At 33.0% G+C, this 20,917-nt stretch overlaps 1 protein-coding gene across 17 annotated transcripts in view; it reads right to left on the minus strand.

Moving 5' to 3' along the window:
• sls (sallimus) overlaps window positions 1-20,917 on the minus strand; it is a 959,631-nt gene that overhangs the window by 104,722 nt on the left and 833,992 nt on the right. For all 17 annotated transcript variants that reach the window (XM_069830434.1, XM_069830438.1, XM_069830435.1 and 14 more), the window contains 6 exons: window positions 15,475-15,579; window positions 15,206-15,388; window positions 14,862-15,000; window positions 13,424-13,475; window positions 10,969-12,099; window positions 8,571-8,637 (listed from right to left, as the gene is read on the minus strand). In XM_069830434.1, the coding sequence (XP_069686535.1) occupies window positions 8,571-8,637; window positions 10,969-12,099; window positions 13,424-13,475; window positions 14,862-15,000; window positions 15,206-15,388; window positions 15,475-15,579 (1,677 nt within the window). The remainder of the gene's footprint in view (window positions 1-8,570; window positions 8,638-10,968; window positions 12,100-13,423; window positions 13,476-14,861; window positions 15,001-15,205; window positions 15,389-15,474; window positions 15,580-20,917) is intronic.

Genomic DNA, 20,917 nt, shown 5'->3' on the forward strand with positions numbered 1-20,917 from the left:
CACATGTTTAATTAATAAAATTAGTAATTTTGTGGAACAGGCAAGACCATGGACACATACAAACTATGAAAACAAAACATTGTTTAACTTCATAATGGAGTAAAAAAATCTGAAAGAAATATATTTATGCAGACCAAAATTACAAATCACTTTGAAGACAAATGATACAATAAGGTTGGTAATTCCGCTGTGATAATTAAGTATGTATTACATTTCCATATCGGAAACCTGAGTTCAAATTCAGACAACGTTAAAAATAGAATCTCTAGTGAATGCATTGGATATTGGGTACTTGGAATAGTTTCTTCTAATTATTTCACTAATTTTATTCTAACCTTATCACCTTATGAAAAAGTAATTGGTTCTGCTAGAAAATATTGCTTCGCATCTCCAGAAAATAGGAGAGGGCATCATATATTACTAACAGAGAAAGCTGAACACAAATTTAGAACGAAACTGGGCAATTACTAATTGTTTTTCTATATTAATAATGCATTCTTAACCTTCTGTAGTATATAATATCCTTCTATTATATAATAATATTACAAAATTAAAATTCTAACAATCAACAAATCGATGTGTTGTACAGCAGCCTCGTAAAAAAAAATGAACAAAGAGAGAGTTCATTTTATCCCTATCAAAAAAGTCTTTCCAAATCTTCTGCAAACACATCTTATGTCAAGGCATAAGAACAAGATATTTAAATATCCCCTTATTTCAGATATTTGTTTGTTATGAAGATATTAAAATGTTTTTTCGCTCTCCTATAAAATTGAATAATGTGACATGAGGTTGCTGTTCACCACCATTGATACGCAATTTATTTTGTATTTTGCTTAATTCACAGTCTCACATCAACCACTGTTAATTATACTGAAATGCATTATTTTATTACCAATCTGGGTTCTTCTCAATCAGGGACAATGGTAAGGATTTCTTTATTGACTTTAGAAATAATTCGCTCTGGGCTGGAATTGAACCGCAGCAACCAATGGCACAAGTGCAGCATGGCCGACTTACCTTGCCTTATACATAACAGGAAAAATTCACGAACATAGACTTCTTGGCAAAGTCCAATGCATAGTTACTTCTGCAGGAACTTCTTATGCAAAGCTATTGTGAATTAGAATAATTAAATATATATAGTAAAAATTGGGTTATAAGAGTGCACTTTACTTAAAAGTGATTATTATTATTATTATTATTATTATTATTATTATTATTATTGTCGTCATTCAGTCCAAGTCTACTTCTCTGCAAGTCAGTCACTTAATGTAATTTCTTATAAAATTATGCATAAACAGACATTCTTGCGAAGAAACAAGTGCATTGGATTTTGCAAAGCAATTGAACTTGTGTCCACGAATTTTTCTAAATTTTTTTATAGAATACACAATTTGCAAATCATGGCTACAAGGATGATTTTTAACCATCTGTCCATTTTCATTAATTTATATGGTTTTCACTACATAGATATTTATAAAATTGTTTTGAAAAATTATACGAAAATATATTGGCTAGCAAAAATCATTATTGCTATCACCCATTTATTTATGGTAATTTTCACTAAACTTCTATTTTTGACTAAAAGGATTCAAGTCAATTGGGGAATTAAATTAAAGCCTTCAAGTATGTTATGTCAATAATTTCAGAATTTATGAAACATAATTTATAAAATTACTTAAATACAGTACCATGATTGTTGATATATTAAAATTCTGAAACATTTGTTAAATGTGTGGTTTACGCAATAAACAACCACTGTTAGGCCTGTTATAACAAGAATAGATATATTGAGGAAGATAAGCATTTAGTTAAAAAATATCTGCAACAACATTTTCTACTTTATTTCCTGCTCTGTCCGGTAGAGGCCTCTGTTAGACTCAGAGACGTCACTCCGCAAAGTATGGAACTTGGAATGAAGAATGGTTAACCAGTACTTTTGTCTGGCTTGACTTTTCTATGACTGAACCCGGAACAGGTCCTTGCTTGCTTTAGCCCATTGTGTGCTCTATACATGCGATGATTGTTCAAGTCCGACAGGTGGCCTGGGTGAATCTGATGTTGATAGGTGACCCATCCTGCCTCAGTCCTGACAGACTCCAGTACTTCCTATCTCAGCATCGGAAATTCATACTAACCCCAAGACTTTACACCAGTCTATTATTAACTATTGCAGAGGATGGTTAAAATACGGGGAAGATGGAGAGTGTTGGTGGAATGATAGAGGAAAATGGGAGTATCCCGAGAAAAAACCCTCTGTAAGTTTTGTTTTGTTCACCACAAATTACATCACGACGTGACTGGAGATCGAAACTGGGCCACCTGGATTGAAGAACAGACTGATAGTGATGAAGCCACAGATGCGGCATATTTTTGTCTGAGGTAGAGTTATCTTTTGCATAGACATGGGATCCAGACACGAGGCCTCCAGTTTCCTCCCCTTATGAAGGAAACCATGATAAAAAATTTTTACCACCCCTTAAAAATCCATTATGATGTATCAGGTTCGAAACTGATCCCAACGCAAACATGGTAAGCACCAGACCATGAAGGACAAGTGAGAGAGAGAGTTGTACTTTGTGATGCTTTTCATATCATATATCATACATGAGCAAATAAATTTCGAATAATCTAAATCATAAAAATAGTCGTGTGAGAAAAACATTGCATTGCACAACTATATCAATATCGAATACGAATTAAAATAATGCAATAACTGCATAAAAATCAACAGTAGCTGCTGAAGGAGGACTCTTTTGTTTATGCTTGCAGATGAGTTTCAAATAAAAATGTTATCAGTATACTCTCACTATGCATGATCTGCCATTTTAAAATTCGAATATTTTATACAGCATGAAAAAAACAACTTTTCCTTCTGTAGAATGTGAGTGTTTCAGTAAAATTTTCACGATTAAGCTTTTAACTTTTTTTTTTTTGTAAATATGTTCAATTTAGATAGATATTTTATGTGTCTGTGGTCTTGTCTGTATAGGTACTAAATCAATATCATAATTATAATACCACTATTTGAAATCAAATGTACCCTTTCTAATGTAATAACTTCAAATATTTTCTATAGATTACCTATTTCTTTCCCTTTTTTTTTTTTGTAATGTATTAAGTACTAACGTTTCAGTTCCAAAACACAGGGTGTAAATGAATGACGTTTCATAAAGTTAATGAGTTGTAGAGGGTGATATGATGAACATTTTTCAATAAGGACCCCATGGCCGGAAAGAGGAATGGTGGATCCATAGTGCTAATACGATTGAGTCATGTCACTGCTAATCATTGGAAATAAGAAATGATAGAATAATTTAAGTATGAAGAACGCTATTACCTTTTGCATCCCCTTCCAATCACTTACTGCCAAAAGATATCTGTGAGACCAGGCAGCAGTGACATGACATACTGCATGTATTGCCAACCCAATAAGTGGAAAGTTCTCTGTCATACATAAAGACAGGAAATCAAACATTTCTTAGCACTGTGGATCTGCCATTTTGTATTTCCGACCATGGGTTCCTAATGATAAATGTTCACCATATCACCTTCTATAATTCCTTAGATTTATAAAACGGTATTAATTTACGCTCTGTAGAGAATTACTAAGTTTCAGAAGCAAAGAATTGAATTGTTCAAGCCATTAGGAGATATTCCTCCCAAAAGTTGGAGATTAATACTAGAATAACAAGAAAACTTAAAATAGTATGTTATGGTGAGAGATTTTTGCATTCTTTTGCATCATCTCATATATGTAGAAATATCTAACGTTTCAGAACGAAAGATCGGTTCCATCACCAGAGAAGGCAAGAAAGTGAATTCTATTTGTTGAATTCGTTTCCAAGTTCTGATAAGTCTTGATGACGGATACATCATATAGTTTCATCTCTCTTACTTTCTCTGACGACGAAGCTGATATGTATATATGCAAAATGTTTCTGCGTCCATGATGTAGTACATCAAACAAGTTTGGTATCATAAACACCATGAGTCAAATCGTATCTCAGTATACTCAAACATTAAATTTGACAGAAGATAAAATTAATAACATTACTAGTACGTCATAATTAATCTAAAATTAATGGATTTTTATATATTTCACAATCAAGGGCGTGCAAAATTGCATGCAATTACATTTCACTACATGTTCTACTGGGATGCAAAACGAATAATACAAAACCTGAAGCCAGCTCCATTGAATTGAAAAACAAATTACTGCCTTATAACTTAAAAAAAGGCTAATGAATACTCGGCTATATGCTAGTTCTAATTGCCACCACATCTACACACGAAGAAAAAAAAAAACAAACATACAAAACCTTGTAAAGTTAATCATAAGGGAAGCACAAATACATTCATTGTTCTTGTATTGTTAAATTTGTCTATGAGAGTAATGTTTTAAACTTATGCCCCTTATATTAGTGCATGTATGCATTTCAGCTTTTATAATTTGTAGCATTTCAATTTACGATTTAGGTTATCTAAAAAATTCCAGATATAATATGTCAGTTATTGACACAATCACGACAATTTATAACATTATCTCCCTACTCATACTTTCTACCCAATTGATATACTGTTTATGCTGGTAAAGTGGATAATTAATCTACTTACTATTATTATAGCTATATGTCTGATTTTTTACTGTCACACATCTCAAAGCTACACTGCTGATGTAGATCTATGGAATACAATAAATGAAATGAAAAGTGAGATAATATTTAAGAGAATGTATGACAATATTTTCAATAGAGGAACAGCTAACAAAAACCCTCTATTATAACCTCATACTTAAGCACTTCAAAGGCATTCCCTAATTTACTAAAATAAGATAAGGGGCATAAGAACAGCTGTTGAAGAGAAGACCTCAGAGGAATTCGGCTGAAAAGTATTAATTTTTTTTAATAAAAGGATCGTACATTAAAAATAAATAATTTACTAAATATTTTGACATTTATGTACTAGTTAAGCTTCTTTTTCTTTTCTTTCTTTCCTCTTTTTTTTTTTTAAGTCCCAGAATTACGATACTTTGTTTCTTCACCAGAGTGATGTCCAACTGTAGTATTAGGACTGGTTAAAAACTTCGGCTTTGATTGTTAAAATACAATAATTAAATCAATTCCTACATAGAATAAACCTTGATGGTGGTCTGTAGATAATTCTCAATTTTGAATTATGAATTATTGTACTCATGCTAGAACAAAATATATTAAATGTTCATCACTCTGAGGTGGTCTTGTTGTAATGTGATAGTGGAAGGCTGTGGAATTGAAGGAATTTATTAAGGATGTGGAGTTCGTAAATGAAAAATCAAGCAGTTAGTCATAAACAACAACAACTACGTTCATCTAAATTATAATGAAAACTATGTTACTTTATTCAGATATACAAATAAAACATATACAAAATACTTACAAAAACTATCTCTCTACTCTAATTTTTCTTACCAGTGAAATAACTTTTATTGAATGCAAAGAAGGGCTAATATATACATTTCAGATTAAATTCAATTAAATATAATGTTATTATTTTTTACACAACACCTTTTGTTTGTTAATTACTTATGTTATCTTATTTACATTCAAATCCAAGATAATAGGTTTGTGGCTTATTCAAAAGTTATGCAGCATAAATTCAGTTAATAGATAAAGCGATTACATTTAAACGATAAGAAACATGACGTTTAATAAAAAACAAGCAAAGAAATCAATGTGAGATTATTTTAATATATCAGAAATCTGCTTCAGTTTATTGCTAAATATGAAAGTAATGGTTATCTTTTTTATGTATATGTACAAGAGATATTTTAATAACTCTTAAACTATAGTACTGTACTGGTACTTAAAAATAAACAAGAAAGTGTTTCCATCTGAATTAAGAGTAAGTTATTAACAATTATAATGCCAACAATAATCATACTGTATTTAAATATGATATCATGCAGATTAATGTAGAGAAAGAGTGAGAACTGGAAAAAAAAAAAAAAAAAAAACTAAAGTAAAAATATCAGACATTTAGAGTGCTATTCATAGACATTTCACAGCATGCGCTACGAGCGTACTAAGCTAGCCCCGGCTATCCACTGGTTACTAGTACAGAATTCAAATCATATCCCATCGCTAACACTGGTTTATGAATACGAAAAATGCTGATAATCCACCGAAAGCCCACGCTAAAAATGTCTATGAATACGGCCCTTATTGACCATTCTGGTAAACCCCACTCCTCCAGCTTTTTGGAAAGTATCAGTACATATGATGCTACTAGGCATTGCCCACCTTGGTTAGGTTGTATTAAACTGAATGTCCCCAAATTTGAAAATGTTGGCACTAATAGTGCTGAGTAAGACAAAGAGATGAAATGAATAATTTAAGGAGTCTTGAAACAGATAAGGTGTTTATGATTAAAGTTTAGTAATTACATTATAACATCTACTGCTTTGAAATAATTATGAATACACTAGCCACCTAGTAAAAAAAATGAGATTTCTGATTTATTTATCTGGTAAAGTGAGTGACTTCATGGACGGATAGTTGTATATAAGATGTTTACACTTCCGTGCAAAACACCTTCTATTAACAAGACTAGAACATTTAAAGAACTATTAAAATAATTACACAATTAATTAAAAGTTGTGACGAGCTATGCATTCAATAAAAGTTACCTTATGACACAAACACGCTTGTTTTTGCACGCACATACACACACTCATACACACAATTATCTGGAATGTCAAGGCTTAAATTTGATGACAAAGGCTAACTACAAGAGATTGGAATGGTTTTAACTCATGTTAGCAGACTATCCATAAATCCAAATGCTAGAAGCCAGGTAAACAGCCTCACAATCAGCACACAGAAGATTAGTACTGTGACGCACTGGGACAACACACGGTTCTTCAAGTAGGGAGGGAACATGCACAGGGATCCGTCGTCAGGTCTACACACTTCAGCCCGTGCTGTTAAAACAAACAAAACAATAAGACAATTACATTAAATTCACAATCATATGACTTCACAAGCATAAAGCTCTAGCATTTCTCTGCAAATTTTTATCAATGATATTTTGAGGACAGAATATTTATATTATCTTAAAAAAATATAAAAAGCCTGTATATAAAGATTACAATAAATATATAGGATTAAGCAGGAAAGGTTCAAATGGGAATTTATTTCGGATGAAATGCAGAAAACACGACATTTTGAAGATGCGTATTTGTCTTTCAGGGAGAAGCAAGGAAAGAGTCATATTAATTCTAGATACTCATTGGGTCACTTAACTAGCTCTTTAACGAAGTTTGTTCTGCAGAGATTTTTTCAAGTGGAAAAAAATGTAAAGAAGTTTAATTTGAAAATTTTCTGCATTGGTGAGGAAATTAATGTAGAAAGAAGTTTTCGCCAATTATGTTTTCTGAAAATGGGATTGCTTCTTTTCTCTTTAATCTTTTCCTGAACAAGAAAAGCGAGAGGTGACTGTGCTCCATCATCACAATGGTGTTCAAAAGTAGACAGATTTTCTGTGATGCCATCACATGGGAGAAGGAGTACAGGTCATTCTTATTCTTCAGAGGGTACAGGTTTTTCAAATTCTTATCAAGTATCTACTATAAGGTAAAGAGTTATTATATATATATATATATATATAACATTATTACGTTTTACAATATGTAAAATGTTTTCCATCCATCGCAAAATTAAAACAAGCAATTATAATATCAACTATTGTAAACAGAAATTTATCATACACAGTAAGAAGGGACTGTACAGATATTTTAAGACTATTTTAATAAAAGTACCGTAAACTAGGACATGCATAAGAAGACATTATACTACAGCACATCCACAATCAAGATGGAAAATATAACGGGGGAAAAAAAAGTTATGTATGATTCTACTGTCCTGAAAAGCTTTCCTAACTTTTTCCCACAATATATTTATAGCTTTCAATTTTTCTCCTAAACTACACGAACAAATCTATTAATCAGATACTGCATATCTAGAATAAAGAATAGAATGTGATGTCAAAAACTGAAGTCAACATCAAGGATTAATCCTAATTCAATTATACACTTACCTTAAAACAGATATTTTCTTAAGGCACAGTTATGCAATCAATGATAAAGACACAGTCACCATATTCATTATTGGTAAAATCAGATTAACTGGAATAAGCAATAATAGTGGAAAAGGAAATGGTGAAAGTGCTCAGTCAGTGAAGCAAGCTTGGTGGACAGCATAAGCTAAGACGCTGCATCTCTCTACCAAATAAAGTTCTACACAACAACGTCTACAAAAGTGGTTTACAAGAGAACATACACATGTGTTAGCTTATGCATATAATATAGGCATAATAAATAATTTAAAATAATGATGATGATGATGATAATGATAATGAGTGACAATAATAATTATTTAAAAGTTTTCAGTTGAACATGAAAACATACTGAGACAGTTTTCTTTACGTTGATACTACGTAGCATTCGTGCTCCTGCAGTAAACAAAAGCATTAATAGGTTATGTATTTTAATAAATAAAAGATCACATCAAAAAGAAACCATACGGTACCTTCAATGTGCACTTCAGCTTGCTCCATGACCTTCACTCTTTCAGTTGTAGTATCTCTGGTAACAACCTGTAATTTAATTTTCATTTAAATAAGTACATTTCCTCCAAAATACAAAATTTCACGGTTTCATATAACATCTAACCTGTATAATACTGGTATTTATTTATTATTTATATTAAAAATAAAAATTATTCAAACATTCCATCACTAATATAATTAATCTTCTTATGAGGAAAGTCAGAAAATAAAGTACAGCTGCACTTCAAAAAAGGAAATTAATGAAAATTGTATTCATTTTTAAAGAATACATACATAACATATTTTGGAATTAATGATGTTTTGTTTAGTCGTCTTCAATTATTTATAATTGTGTTATTTCTTTTCCTTTTCCATTTTTTTCCATTATAATTGTTTACCTACCATTTATTTAAAAAAACAATTTTATGGTAAGCTTTGTCTAGTAGGCAGCCTTCACTTGGAGGAAGCTGAATAAAATTTATTCAAGATAATATATATATATATATATATATATATATATATATATATATATATATATATATATTTTTTTTTTTCACGGTTTGTCTACTATTCAGTCCCTGATAAACTGAAACATATTAGCTTGTTGAGCCCGACTTGATATTTTGTACTTTGTTTCCTGCTTTTTCTGTCAGGGGTCTCAGAATTTTTACAACATATTGTTTTGCAAGACGTTGACACCCCAGCAGCATCCGTTCACAAAACAGATAAAATGATGGGAAGCAAAATAGTTTGCCAGAAATTTTGTCTGAAATTCTCGCAATAAGGGATAGGATTCTTTTATGTGACTTTAGTTAATACATGGGCATTCATCTTTACTTCCTTCTTGAATGAGACGACATTAAGAATTTTCAGCATCCCTTAAAAATATCTATCTTCATGAATTTCGAATCTTACGGTAAACATGGTGGCCATTAGACCACTGACGATTTAGAGTTAATATTCCGATCTTGCATATTTTCCTCATCAAAGTATGAGATTAATAAAAAAACAATAAAAAAACAGGGAATTCTTCGACTGAAAAAATCAACTACCGTAACTTGCTTAGGAGCAAAGACTTTCTTCCTTACAGAAGAAGAACATTGACCTCTTGAATATATATTAGGTTCCTGACGAATAACATCTTATATCTAGAGAAATTACCTAATGCATGAGGTGAAAAAAGCATTGTACTCACAATGAAATATTCTATTGGACTCCAGAAATAAAGATCTTATACCCTATTGAAATCTTCTTCTGGTATGTGAGCTGAAGGAAGCATTATTCTGTAAGTGAATTTTCCTGTTGATCTTCTGACAAATAAGCTACAATAACCTACTGAAAACATGTTCTGCTGCATGCTGAAAGCATTGTCCTTGTAGTGAAACATCCTGTTACATTTCTGAGAAATATATTCTTAGGCACTAATGCAATGACCTGCTATATATGTCAAAAGAAACACTATTCTCGAAGTAAAATATTCTCTCGGATTTCTGACAAATAAGCTAGACTAGACGGCAATTCGGAAGGCGGGTGGCCACTAGATGCGCCGTAGCCTGTATGGCATGTGACATCACAAGCTTGAACAGGAGAACTAATCAGAATCAGTCTATAACAAGCACTTCCTGAGTTCGTTTGTTCACGTGCGAGTGTTTCAATACATTGAATAAGTAAAACTAACATTTACTATGTGTATGTAAGGTAAATAAATGGAAGAAGAGACTGTAAAGACACAAGTATTACACAAGCAGGCACGGAAAATAGTGTTTAAGGTGTATAATTATTATAATAACGTTAACGAGCAGAATGCTGCCAGCCATCTTGATGCTGACTGCAACGTTGCCAACGTGCAAGAAACGACTGCAGAAGCATGTGGTGTGGGATTGAGAAACGTGCAAAGAATATTGTTAGTGAAGGAAAGAGGGTTTGTTTGGTGTCATGCTTACAGTAATCAACGGCTAAGGTCATTATTGTCTTTTGATAATTTAAATTCTCTCCTGCGCTATTTGTATTGCACGTGCGTGAAGTACGATGTGGCAATGTTGTACGCTGCCTTGCTCTCTCTATCTGTCTCTCTCGACGCAAACGCTAGCAGACAACCTGCCTTCCGAATTGCCGTGGACTCTAGATAACTTCAGCTTTGCCTGTGAGAACATGTATTTTGCTATTGTTAAACATCCCCTTAGGTTCCTGAAAAATAATCTGTAATACCATACTCAAATCATATTCTGCTACGTGAACCAAAAGAAGCATTGTATTCTAGGGCCCTGACAAATAAAAATGTAATACCAGTCGAAGTCGAATTTCTGTGTCGAAGGACTCTCTGTATAAAACATTAAGGGCCAATTTGAGACAACGGTTTAACTTCTGAATGGCACTGACCTGAGTTGCTTCAGAAGTCTCCCAAGCGTGAGGTCTGAAGTCCTCTGGTGTGAAGTGCGTGATGACCTCATCGACTGCAGCATGGCGCAGTTCCACCATACGCATGAAAGCTCGGAAACCAACGGTAGCAGCTACGCGATCTTCGTCTGTGGCAGACTCCTCAGTGAGAACTTGAGAGATGAGGGCGCTGTGTCCCTCTCGCTCGACCAGCTGCACCATGGCCGACTGTGCTTCAGGAGTGCGCAGCGCGGGGAAGCGATCTGCCTGGTAAAGTGTGGTGATCTCATTGACGGAGATGCCTTGTCTCACCAGGAATCCAATCTTGGCTAACTCTCTAAGAGGAGATTCTCCGGGACCAAATTCCCTTGCTTTAACAAATTTCATAAGATCTTCAACTTCAGTGGCTATCTTAGTCTCCTCTGTTTCGAGTATTTCTTCTGCTGTCAAAGTCTTCACTTGGGTTACAACTGCAGTTTCTTTAACAGCTGGTTTCTTTTCTGGTTTTGCACGTCGGGTCTTAGGTTTCTTTTCTTGTAACTCCTTGACTGTAGCCTCAGACTGCACTTCTGAAATCGTTACAGACTCCTGAACAGGCATGACTCTCTGAGCCTTGCTGATTTTTGTATCTTGTTTGAATTCCTTGACAGTTCCTTCAGATTGGACTTCTGAAACTGTGACAGATTTCTGTACGGGCATCTTTTTGACTGCCTTCTCTTCTGTTCTCTTCTCTGTGAATTCTTTAGCAGTGGCCTGGGATGTGACCTGAGTAACAGTCACAGTTTCCTGTGTTGTTACAATCTTCTGAGCCTTTCCTTCCACTTTCTTCTTCTGCACGAATTCTTTCACTTGTACCTGTGGCTGTACTTCGGATACAGTGATAGGTTGCTGTTGAACTTCAGACAGTCTTCTAGCAGCAACGCTTCTCAGTTTCGTTAGTTTGGTTCTGAAATCTTCTACTGCATCCACAGGCTTTGTCTCAACGACTTGTACTGGTTCTTGAATAGGCATGATCTTCTTTGCCTGGTCTGTCAGTGGTTCAGTCGTTTCCTGGGCATCATCGATCTTCTTGCAAGAAGCGATAGCTGACACTGACACAGAATCTTGGACAGAGAGCACTGTCTCTGCCTTGGCCTGTACCGAAAGTAAAGTATGATAATTATAATTATTCCGTTATATCTGTGTTGCTGATGACCATTACTTTTCTAGGAATTCGTGGGAAGGGAGTGTCTTTCACACATATAACCTGGGGTCAAAAACATGTGCATTAGTTTCTTTTAGATTTAACTATGAACTTGCAGCATATACTAAACTGCAAAGCTACCAACATTTCAGAGAAAAGTATTATTGTAATAACTTCGCAGATGTTTACTGGCATATTAGAAAACAAATGCAATAATTAATTACTTTCTTTTGGAAGTTTGTCACTGTCGATCAGTTTGCCAGAATTTTTTGCAATTAAGTACATTAGAGCTTCGATTATCATCGTTAATTTGTTCCACAAGCCTGTGACGGCTGTCTAAGTGATGATAACTGAATAATTTAAAAGCTTAAACTCATGTTATAAACAGATAATGTTTTCTGAAAATCAAACCTATTCATTTAAATATCTTCTGAAAATCAAACCTATTCATTTAAATATCTTTCTTTTAGGTTATAACATTGAACAAAATTCTGTGTTATATGTCCACACCTGTGGAGTAACGGTTAGCGCGTTTGGCCGCAAAACCAGGTGGCCCGGGTTCGATTCCCGGTCAGGGCAAGTTACCTGGTTGAGGTTTTTCCCGGGGTTTTTCCCTCAACCCAATATGAGCAAATGCTGAGTAACTTTCGGTGCTGGATCCCGGACTCATTTCACTCGCATTATCACCTTCATCTCATTCAGACGCTAAATAACCTAAGCTGTTGATAAAGCGTCGTAAAATAACCTACTAAAAAAAAAAGGTCATCCCTTATTAATACTATCACACTAATTTAATTTAATCAACAATAATTAAATACATTACATTTCTTACAGCATATTTAGCAGTAAAGCTTATAAATGCTGTAAAATTAAATAAACACTGAATATCACGTATTCTGATGGAACATCATGTTTGTTCATATTAACAGCTGTCATGTGGCAAAAACGATGATAAGCAAAAATGACAGTAGCAAAAAATGACGATAATCGAAGCTGCACTGCATTGTAGTTTCTTGACGCTGTTAAAAGTAATAGTTTTGTAAAACAATGTAGCTAGTTTTTTTATATTTTTGAGCTGTAATTTAAAAAACCAAATTTTCAGATTTTAGATACGATTTTGGAAAATACTTCTGAAGCATTACTCCCTTCCTAGCATCCTAAAGAAAGTAGCGGTGTAACTCAGCACTACACATAAATACGTTCACAGTAAGTACGACTTCTTTGAAATTAAGAAAAGAAAAAACAAAAAATCATTGAGAAAAGTACAAAATTTACCTGTGCAGTCGTTTCAGTGAACTGTGTTGTGGATTCAAGGGTTGAGGCTTCCCTGTAAATGAACATAAGTAGAAGATATAAGAAATTCAAAACATTTAATAAGATAAGAATAAAAATTCGATATTTTAACTCTAAAAGCTGGATCCAAGAATTTCAATGTTCTATTACTTTCATGTAAAATGACATTTAGGTCAGGATAATACTCGTATTTTATAAAGAATTATATAAACATATTAAGATGTAGTCAGTGCCTTGTAGTAGTATAACAAGAAGACATATTTTATTTAATATGATTAATTCATTATTTAATTTAACAACACTTTTTAACAGATTGGATGATTCATCACTGGTAAATGTACAGATAAATAAAAATGCAGCTATCTTCCCTATACTTGTATAAATCTATACTAATAATAAATCTGTAACCAAAATTTTTCTGATAATTTTCGATTTTCCAAAAATAATTGGTGTTAATATGTATAATTAACCATCCTGAAACCGAAAATAGCTTTGTTTGAAATATTTGTTTGCATGTCTGTCTGTCTGTCTGGATGTTTGTTACCTTTTCACGCGATAATGACTGAACAGATTTATATGAAAATTGGAATATAAATTAAGTTCGTTGTTACTTAGATTTTAGGCTATATGGCATTCAAAATAGTTTATTTAAAAGGGGGGTTATAAGGGGGCTTGAATTAAATAAATCGAAATATCTCCCTTATTATTAATTTTCATGAAAAATATTACATAACAAAAGTTTTTTTAAAGGTGATTTCCGATAAGTTTTATTCTATGCCAAATTTTTATAGGACTGATATTTAATGAGATAAATGAGTTTTAAAATTAAAATAACGCCATCTAAGGCGCTGCAATTAAATAAAAACAAATAACTTCGTCTATAAGGGGCCTTGGTCAACATGTATAATTAACCATCCTGAAACCGAAAATCCCTTTTTTTACATTTTTGTTTTTATGTCTGTCTGTCTGTCTGGATGTTCTCTGAACCAAATGATCATATTTTAATTATTTGCATGTAATAACAATTAAGAAATATGTTAAAGAAATTATCATTGCACTAAATGAGTGGTCTCTGAACCAAAATGATCGCATTTTAATTATTTAAATACAATTTAAATTAAGTGACATATTAAACGATTTATCCTTCTATCAAACACGAATGTTCCCTGGACCAGATGTCCTATTTTAATTATGTAATTACTTTATATTTATTTCTAACAAGTGTAGCGGAGAGCACGGGTACAGCTAGTAATATATAGAGACGTTTTCTTGTGACGGTGGTATAGCCTACCACAAAAAGTTGTAACCATTTCAATACAGATTCAGATAAGACTAACTCTTCACACTAATATAAGACGTCTCTAATTTACACTCCATATTTTTAAAATTACTTGTTAAGTATATGAGAAAGGTAATTTACCTTTCTATTTCATATGCATACTTCTTCTTACGCCTCTCTTCACGTTTCTTTTCAACCAATGCTTTCTCCATCTTAATCTTCTCCTGTTCCTCACGGGCCATCTTAATTACTAGTTCCCTCTTCTCGTCTTCTGCTAATTCTATACCAATAATAAATTATTTCACAAAATTACAACAATGAAAACGAAAATGACAAAATTATTGACTTCATATCATATTCATAACATTACTCTTTATATCTTTGTTTCATTCTTATAAATGCTCTACAATAATTACTGATATCAACTTTCATCTTATTGCACTGCAAGAATATTAGTAGAAAATTTAAAATGTAATTGTAATTACCTTTGACTTCTAGTTTTGCTTTGGTCATGACCATTCCAATCTCACTGGCTGCCTTGCAAACGTATGTCCCTTCATCTTCTGTAGTCACTTTTTGGATTGTGCATGTAGTCTTGTTGTCTTTTATTCTAATTTGTACATTTTTGGTGTTTCTTATTGCCTTATCATTATGATACCAAACAATGTCTGAAAAATTATAATTGTTTAGAGTTTTGTTACCCAAAGTGTTATTATATAGCAAATATATCACCACATAGAAATAAATAACTCACCAGGAGTGGGAGTGCCTGAATACTGGCATTCAAATACCACTGTTTCCAATTCCACAGCCCTGGCATCTAAGATTTCTTTAATAAATGTTGGTACACATTGGGTTGCTGTAAAAGAAAGAATGTATTGTGTCATATCTTTGTTATTCATTTCCTCTGTGTAATGGAATATGAGACAATTTGGCGATAGTTCAGAATAGGAGGTATGCGACAACTAAACAACATTTTATTTACGAATGTCTCTGGGGGAAAATAAATACATAAGTAAACATAGCTAACTAAATAAATGAAACGAAAATAATTAAAATTCAAAAGATTCAAACCCTAGAATTTACAAGCATGGAAGCAGAATAAGTGACAATTATAGTTTCGTTTGATATGATTCATATATTCATGAAAATGTAATACAATCTATTTAGGATTCACAAGAGTGAACGTTTAGATAGGTACCATAAACTGGGGTTACTCTGAACACAGAGGAAACTTTGACCATTTTTTCAGAAAATCATATTTAGGTTTCTACATGCTGCACTTGTTATAGATGGAGGTAAATTTGGTATGAGAATGATTTTATGATAATTTACCTCCATCTATAACAAATGCAGCATGTAGAAACCTAAATATGATTTTCTGAAAAAAAAAAAAAAAAAAAAAAAAAAAGGTCAAAGTTTCCTCTGTGTTCAAAGTAACCCCAGTTTACGGTATATTAATTAAATTTGAAAACAGAGTGAGAGGCATAAACTCTGATCAAGAGAAATGGCGATGACATGGCACATAATAACGATAGTAAATAACTAGAATTGGTATTCCAATATTGATTCAGAAGCTGAAGAGAGGTAGACAGTACTGGTGCGAGTATTAAGATCAAACTATTCTCAGTTTTTTCATCCTGCTGATTTCATAAAATTCTGTATTGCATTTACAAATATATTTAAGTTTGCTGATACCATCAGTAACGGAAATATCTAATAATAGGAACTTAAGAGGAATATATTAAAAAGTTATAATATTTTTTTAATTGCTAAAGCTGTTGAAAATGCGGCATACATAAAAATTAAAATCCCATTTCATTCACACGATAATGGGGTTGAACATCATGATATTTGTTTTCAATAGTTTCTTCTCTGCTACTTTGACAACATTGTTTCGAAATGTAACACATTTTTTATCTATTTAATTTTCAGTTTTTTTTTTTTTTTAAATTTGTTACTCTACATAAATAATGGTTTCACCTCTGCAAGCGCAACTAATCTTATTTGGTAGCATTTGGACATGTCTTTTATGTAAACAACTTAAACCTCATTCTTTTATGAATAAAATTGTGTTTCTATTTTTATGTGATTCTTATTTCTAACGAAGTTTAAGGGAGTCCAGAATTATCCTGCCTTTTTAGTAATAACATATTTGTCTCTCTCTGCACTGTTTGTTAACAGTTCGTCCTGGCACTTCAAGTAATTTCCGAGATACAAATTTTTTTATCAAGGTTACAGCTAATTAAAATGTCCGTACCCAAACTCGAAGAAGCTCTTGATGACAATAGCATTTACAACAATATCTGAAAAATTAAAATTGTCAAAATAAATGTAATTTGCAACTGGAAAAGTTTCACACTGGAAAGGTGGGGTAATGAAATTCTGTCCGTAGAAAAAGTCTGTAAGCATCAGATGAAACTCTGTTTCTAGCATTTACGACAGAGTGAGTAGAAGTAAAGCTAAATCACCAAAGGAAAAAAATATCATTAAAATGAATTACAGACCCGAGCATTGCTAGAAACATGGTGTAAAGTTTCAGCAGAAGAGTTCAAATTTGATAGAATTTGCATCTTAGCTGTAATTATTTTAAGCTACAAGCTGCGGAAAAAGTAAAAGAATTTAAAATATTTATAGTAATATGAATATAGCATTATGAAGATTGTAGAAAGTTTTTCTTACTTTGTTCAATAAAATAAAACATTGCACCAAGCTGAAATTTTCAGGTTTCACTTAAATAGCTTCTGAAATATTATACAGATAGATGTTTAACACATCCCGAATTTATTACTATAATTTTTGTTAATTTTAATGTAACTACAGACACAATTTTAACTCTTTTCTTAATAATATACTCTAAAATAATAAAACTCGAGAGGGTCTATATCTAAACTGTTTTACAAATATTTCCTATCTTACTTAATCCACCAACAAGAGAGGTACCATAAGTTCATCTTTTTAATTGTTACGATATAATAGGATTACTCTTTATTTTTGAATTCAAAAGTTCTTCTCGATTATAATCATAGTATAAGCTATAACGACACTGTTCTTATTTCTTTGACTTTATATAATGATTTATTTATGTATGTCTCGTAAACACAAAAAGTTTAAAATCATGCAAAAATTTAACGCTTTAGTTTCTTTCATTATACTCTAAATAAATAAATTTTTTAACGCTTATTCTATTTCAGAAAATGGAAGGTCTGTCAATTATACTCTAAATAAATAAATTTTTTAACGCTTCTTCTATTTCAGAAAATGGAAGGTCTGTCAATTATACTCTAAATAAATAAATTTTTTAATGCTTCTTCTATTTCAGAAAATGGAAGGTCTGTCATTGCAATATTTTACAAAGCTAGAAAATTTATTTCGTTTTATGTTATTTCTCATTTTAACTTACATAATTAAATCTGTATTTAATCTCCTCTGTGTCATATTTCCTATTACTTGAGGACAGTCACTTTATTATTAAATAAGAGTGCATTATTGTAAGGAAAACATAGGATGGCCTCTGTCCTACGTCACATTATTCGCCATAGATAGAAAATCCAAGCATTGTGTTATACTCAATCAAAGATTTTGAATCAAGACGGAATAGTTTCCCAGAAAGTCGCCAGATATAGTCTGATCGTGTAAATGTTGTTTTTGTGTTTGAACTCGGGAAAAGAATGCAGATAGGTCTATTTTTCAATAGATGACAAAGGTCATGCTATGATTTTTACGCTACAATAATACTTATTCCTGAACTTACATTTGTTTACAATGATTCATAATTACAGACAAACAATTCAGTCCAGTTACATACCTATTGACTAGAGTAGTTCAGGTAGCCTGCTTCACAAAACGGCCCCCTTATCAGTGGTCTAAGTGAAACATGAAACAGCAAACATGCTATTAGTTTGTTATTTAGTAACACTCACAGAATTCCAAAACAGGCATTCACAAACTTGAAATAACCAAACACAGCCAAACTGAAAGACGAAGACATTTTAAAAAGGGAGTTACCAAATTTAGACAGTTCCTACTTTTCGAAATACTAGTCAGGCTTCCTGTTAAGTCTGTCTGTATAGGGATGCAACAAAACCCATTACCTACTAAAAAATTTAATTTTCACGATTTAAGTTTATGTACGATAAAACTATTAATACAGGATATATTTTACAATTTTGCGACTTCTAAATCAGTAATAAATTCTTAAATAAAGTATTCTATAATAAACTATACCGGTAGGTAAATATTCGCAGAATTTGTAATAAGAAAGTATATGTTAATCATATGGCAATGTTCATATAATTTTCTAACAAGTACCGGTACAGAATTCATATTAAAAGAACAAAGTAACTGTACACTGTTTCTATGAAATTACCTTAAATAAAAAGTAGGAACTGCCAGCAAATGGATTATTTAGCACCACAGTTAAAATGATTAAGCCCACAATGTATAAAAAGCAAAGATTCAGCGATTTATAGAGCCGGAAATTGGCATGAAAATGTACGGTATTACACTCATATTACCATATTGATGGGTAAATTATTTGACTCTATATAAGTCCTGCAAATAGTTCACCATTATTACTATTCATACATAACAATAAAGGCAATTGTTAAAATATGTCATGTAAGAACATGTAATTCTGGGAGGATAGGACTCCCTGCTTTCTTCAACTTGATATTGGAAAGAGATGAGTGTTCAGCTGTGACCTCCTTTATTCCCATAGAAAGAATCTTTCAATAGTAATTTGATAATGGAGTTTGAAGACAGCAGTGGTGCGATCTGAAGGGTCACAGGGATGATGTCTGACGTGCAGAAATAATTTAAAAGACTGTTATTTTATTTTCACATGTTTGTCTCTATTCAAACGAGGTAAGTTCCTGTTCTCATGATTTACAATTTGGAAATTTCAACCTTTCCATTTAATATTTCAACTGCATTAGTAATCACTGCCCACGAGTCTCAAAATTATTCTGAAAATTGACTGACTTGTTTCTAATATAGAACACTTGACAATTAAGTCATGACTCTTCTTATATTGGGTTATTTTACGACGCTGTATCAACATCTAGGTTATTTAGCATCTGAATAATATGAAGGTGATAATGCCAGTGAAATGAGTCCGGGGTCCAGCATCGAAAGTCACCCAGCATTTGTTCGTATTGGGTTGAGGGAAAACCCTGGAAAAAACCTCAACCAGATAACTTGCCCCGACTGGGATTCGAACCTGGGCCACCTGGTTTTGCGGCCAGACGCGCTGACCATTACTCCACAGGTGTGGACAACTCTTCTTAACTAGTCGTGATGTATTCAATATATTCATTTTTAATTTGTATACTTTAAACAGTACTATTGCTACACATGGACCAATGAATCGACATGCTCCATTCTTTTCTACCACTACCAGTACTCATTAGCATGATACTTGCTAGAAAGAGATAACGATGAGTAATGGCAGAACTGGAAATAGAATTTTGCCTTTAATCATCATTATTCATGCATGCAATGATTTCACTTCCTCATCTGATCGAATTTACTTTCTAAATTCTATCATCTTCAGCCAGGATTGAGCCCTTGTACCTTGGACCCAGAGGTCGATCATTAGAGGAATGTGACGAGGGCCAGCTTTTACTTCCAAAGAAAGAATCACCCAGTATTCATTTTATGAGGGGTTTAGTAGGCCTTAGAGCTACCCTGCAAGTCATTTTTTTTTATTTTATTGGGTTATTTTACGACGCTGTATCAACATCTAGGTTATTTAGCGTCTGAATGAAATGAGTCCGGGGTCCAGCACCGAAAGTTACCCAGCATTTGCTCGTATTGGGTTGAGGAAAAACCCCGGAAAAAACCTCAACCAGGTAACTTGCCCCGACCGGGATTCGAACCCGGACCACCTGGTTTCGCGGCCAGGCACACTGACCGTTACTCCACAGGTGTGGACCCTGCAAGTCAAGCTGAAGAGAAAAACCTGAATGAATTTAAATACTATTATAGTCACAATCATGCCATGGTATGAAAGAAAAATTTCACAACCTCGAGCGGGAATCGAACCTGCGACTTCCTGTTCTCCGGTCAGGCGCTCTACCACTGAGCTATCGAGTTCGTCTCACGCCAAAGGCTTGGAATTATCCTTTCATACTGGCGACTTTGTTATAGAGTACTGTCCATAGCGTCTGATCTAGTCAGCACTGCTTATGGCTTGA

The sequence above is a fragment of the Periplaneta americana genome, chromosome 7 (genome assembly GCF_040183065.1).
Source record: "Periplaneta americana isolate PAMFEO1 chromosome 7, P.americana_PAMFEO1_priV1, whole genome shotgun sequence".
Taxonomy (NCBI): domain Eukaryota; kingdom Metazoa; phylum Arthropoda; class Insecta; order Blattodea; family Blattidae; genus Periplaneta; species Periplaneta americana.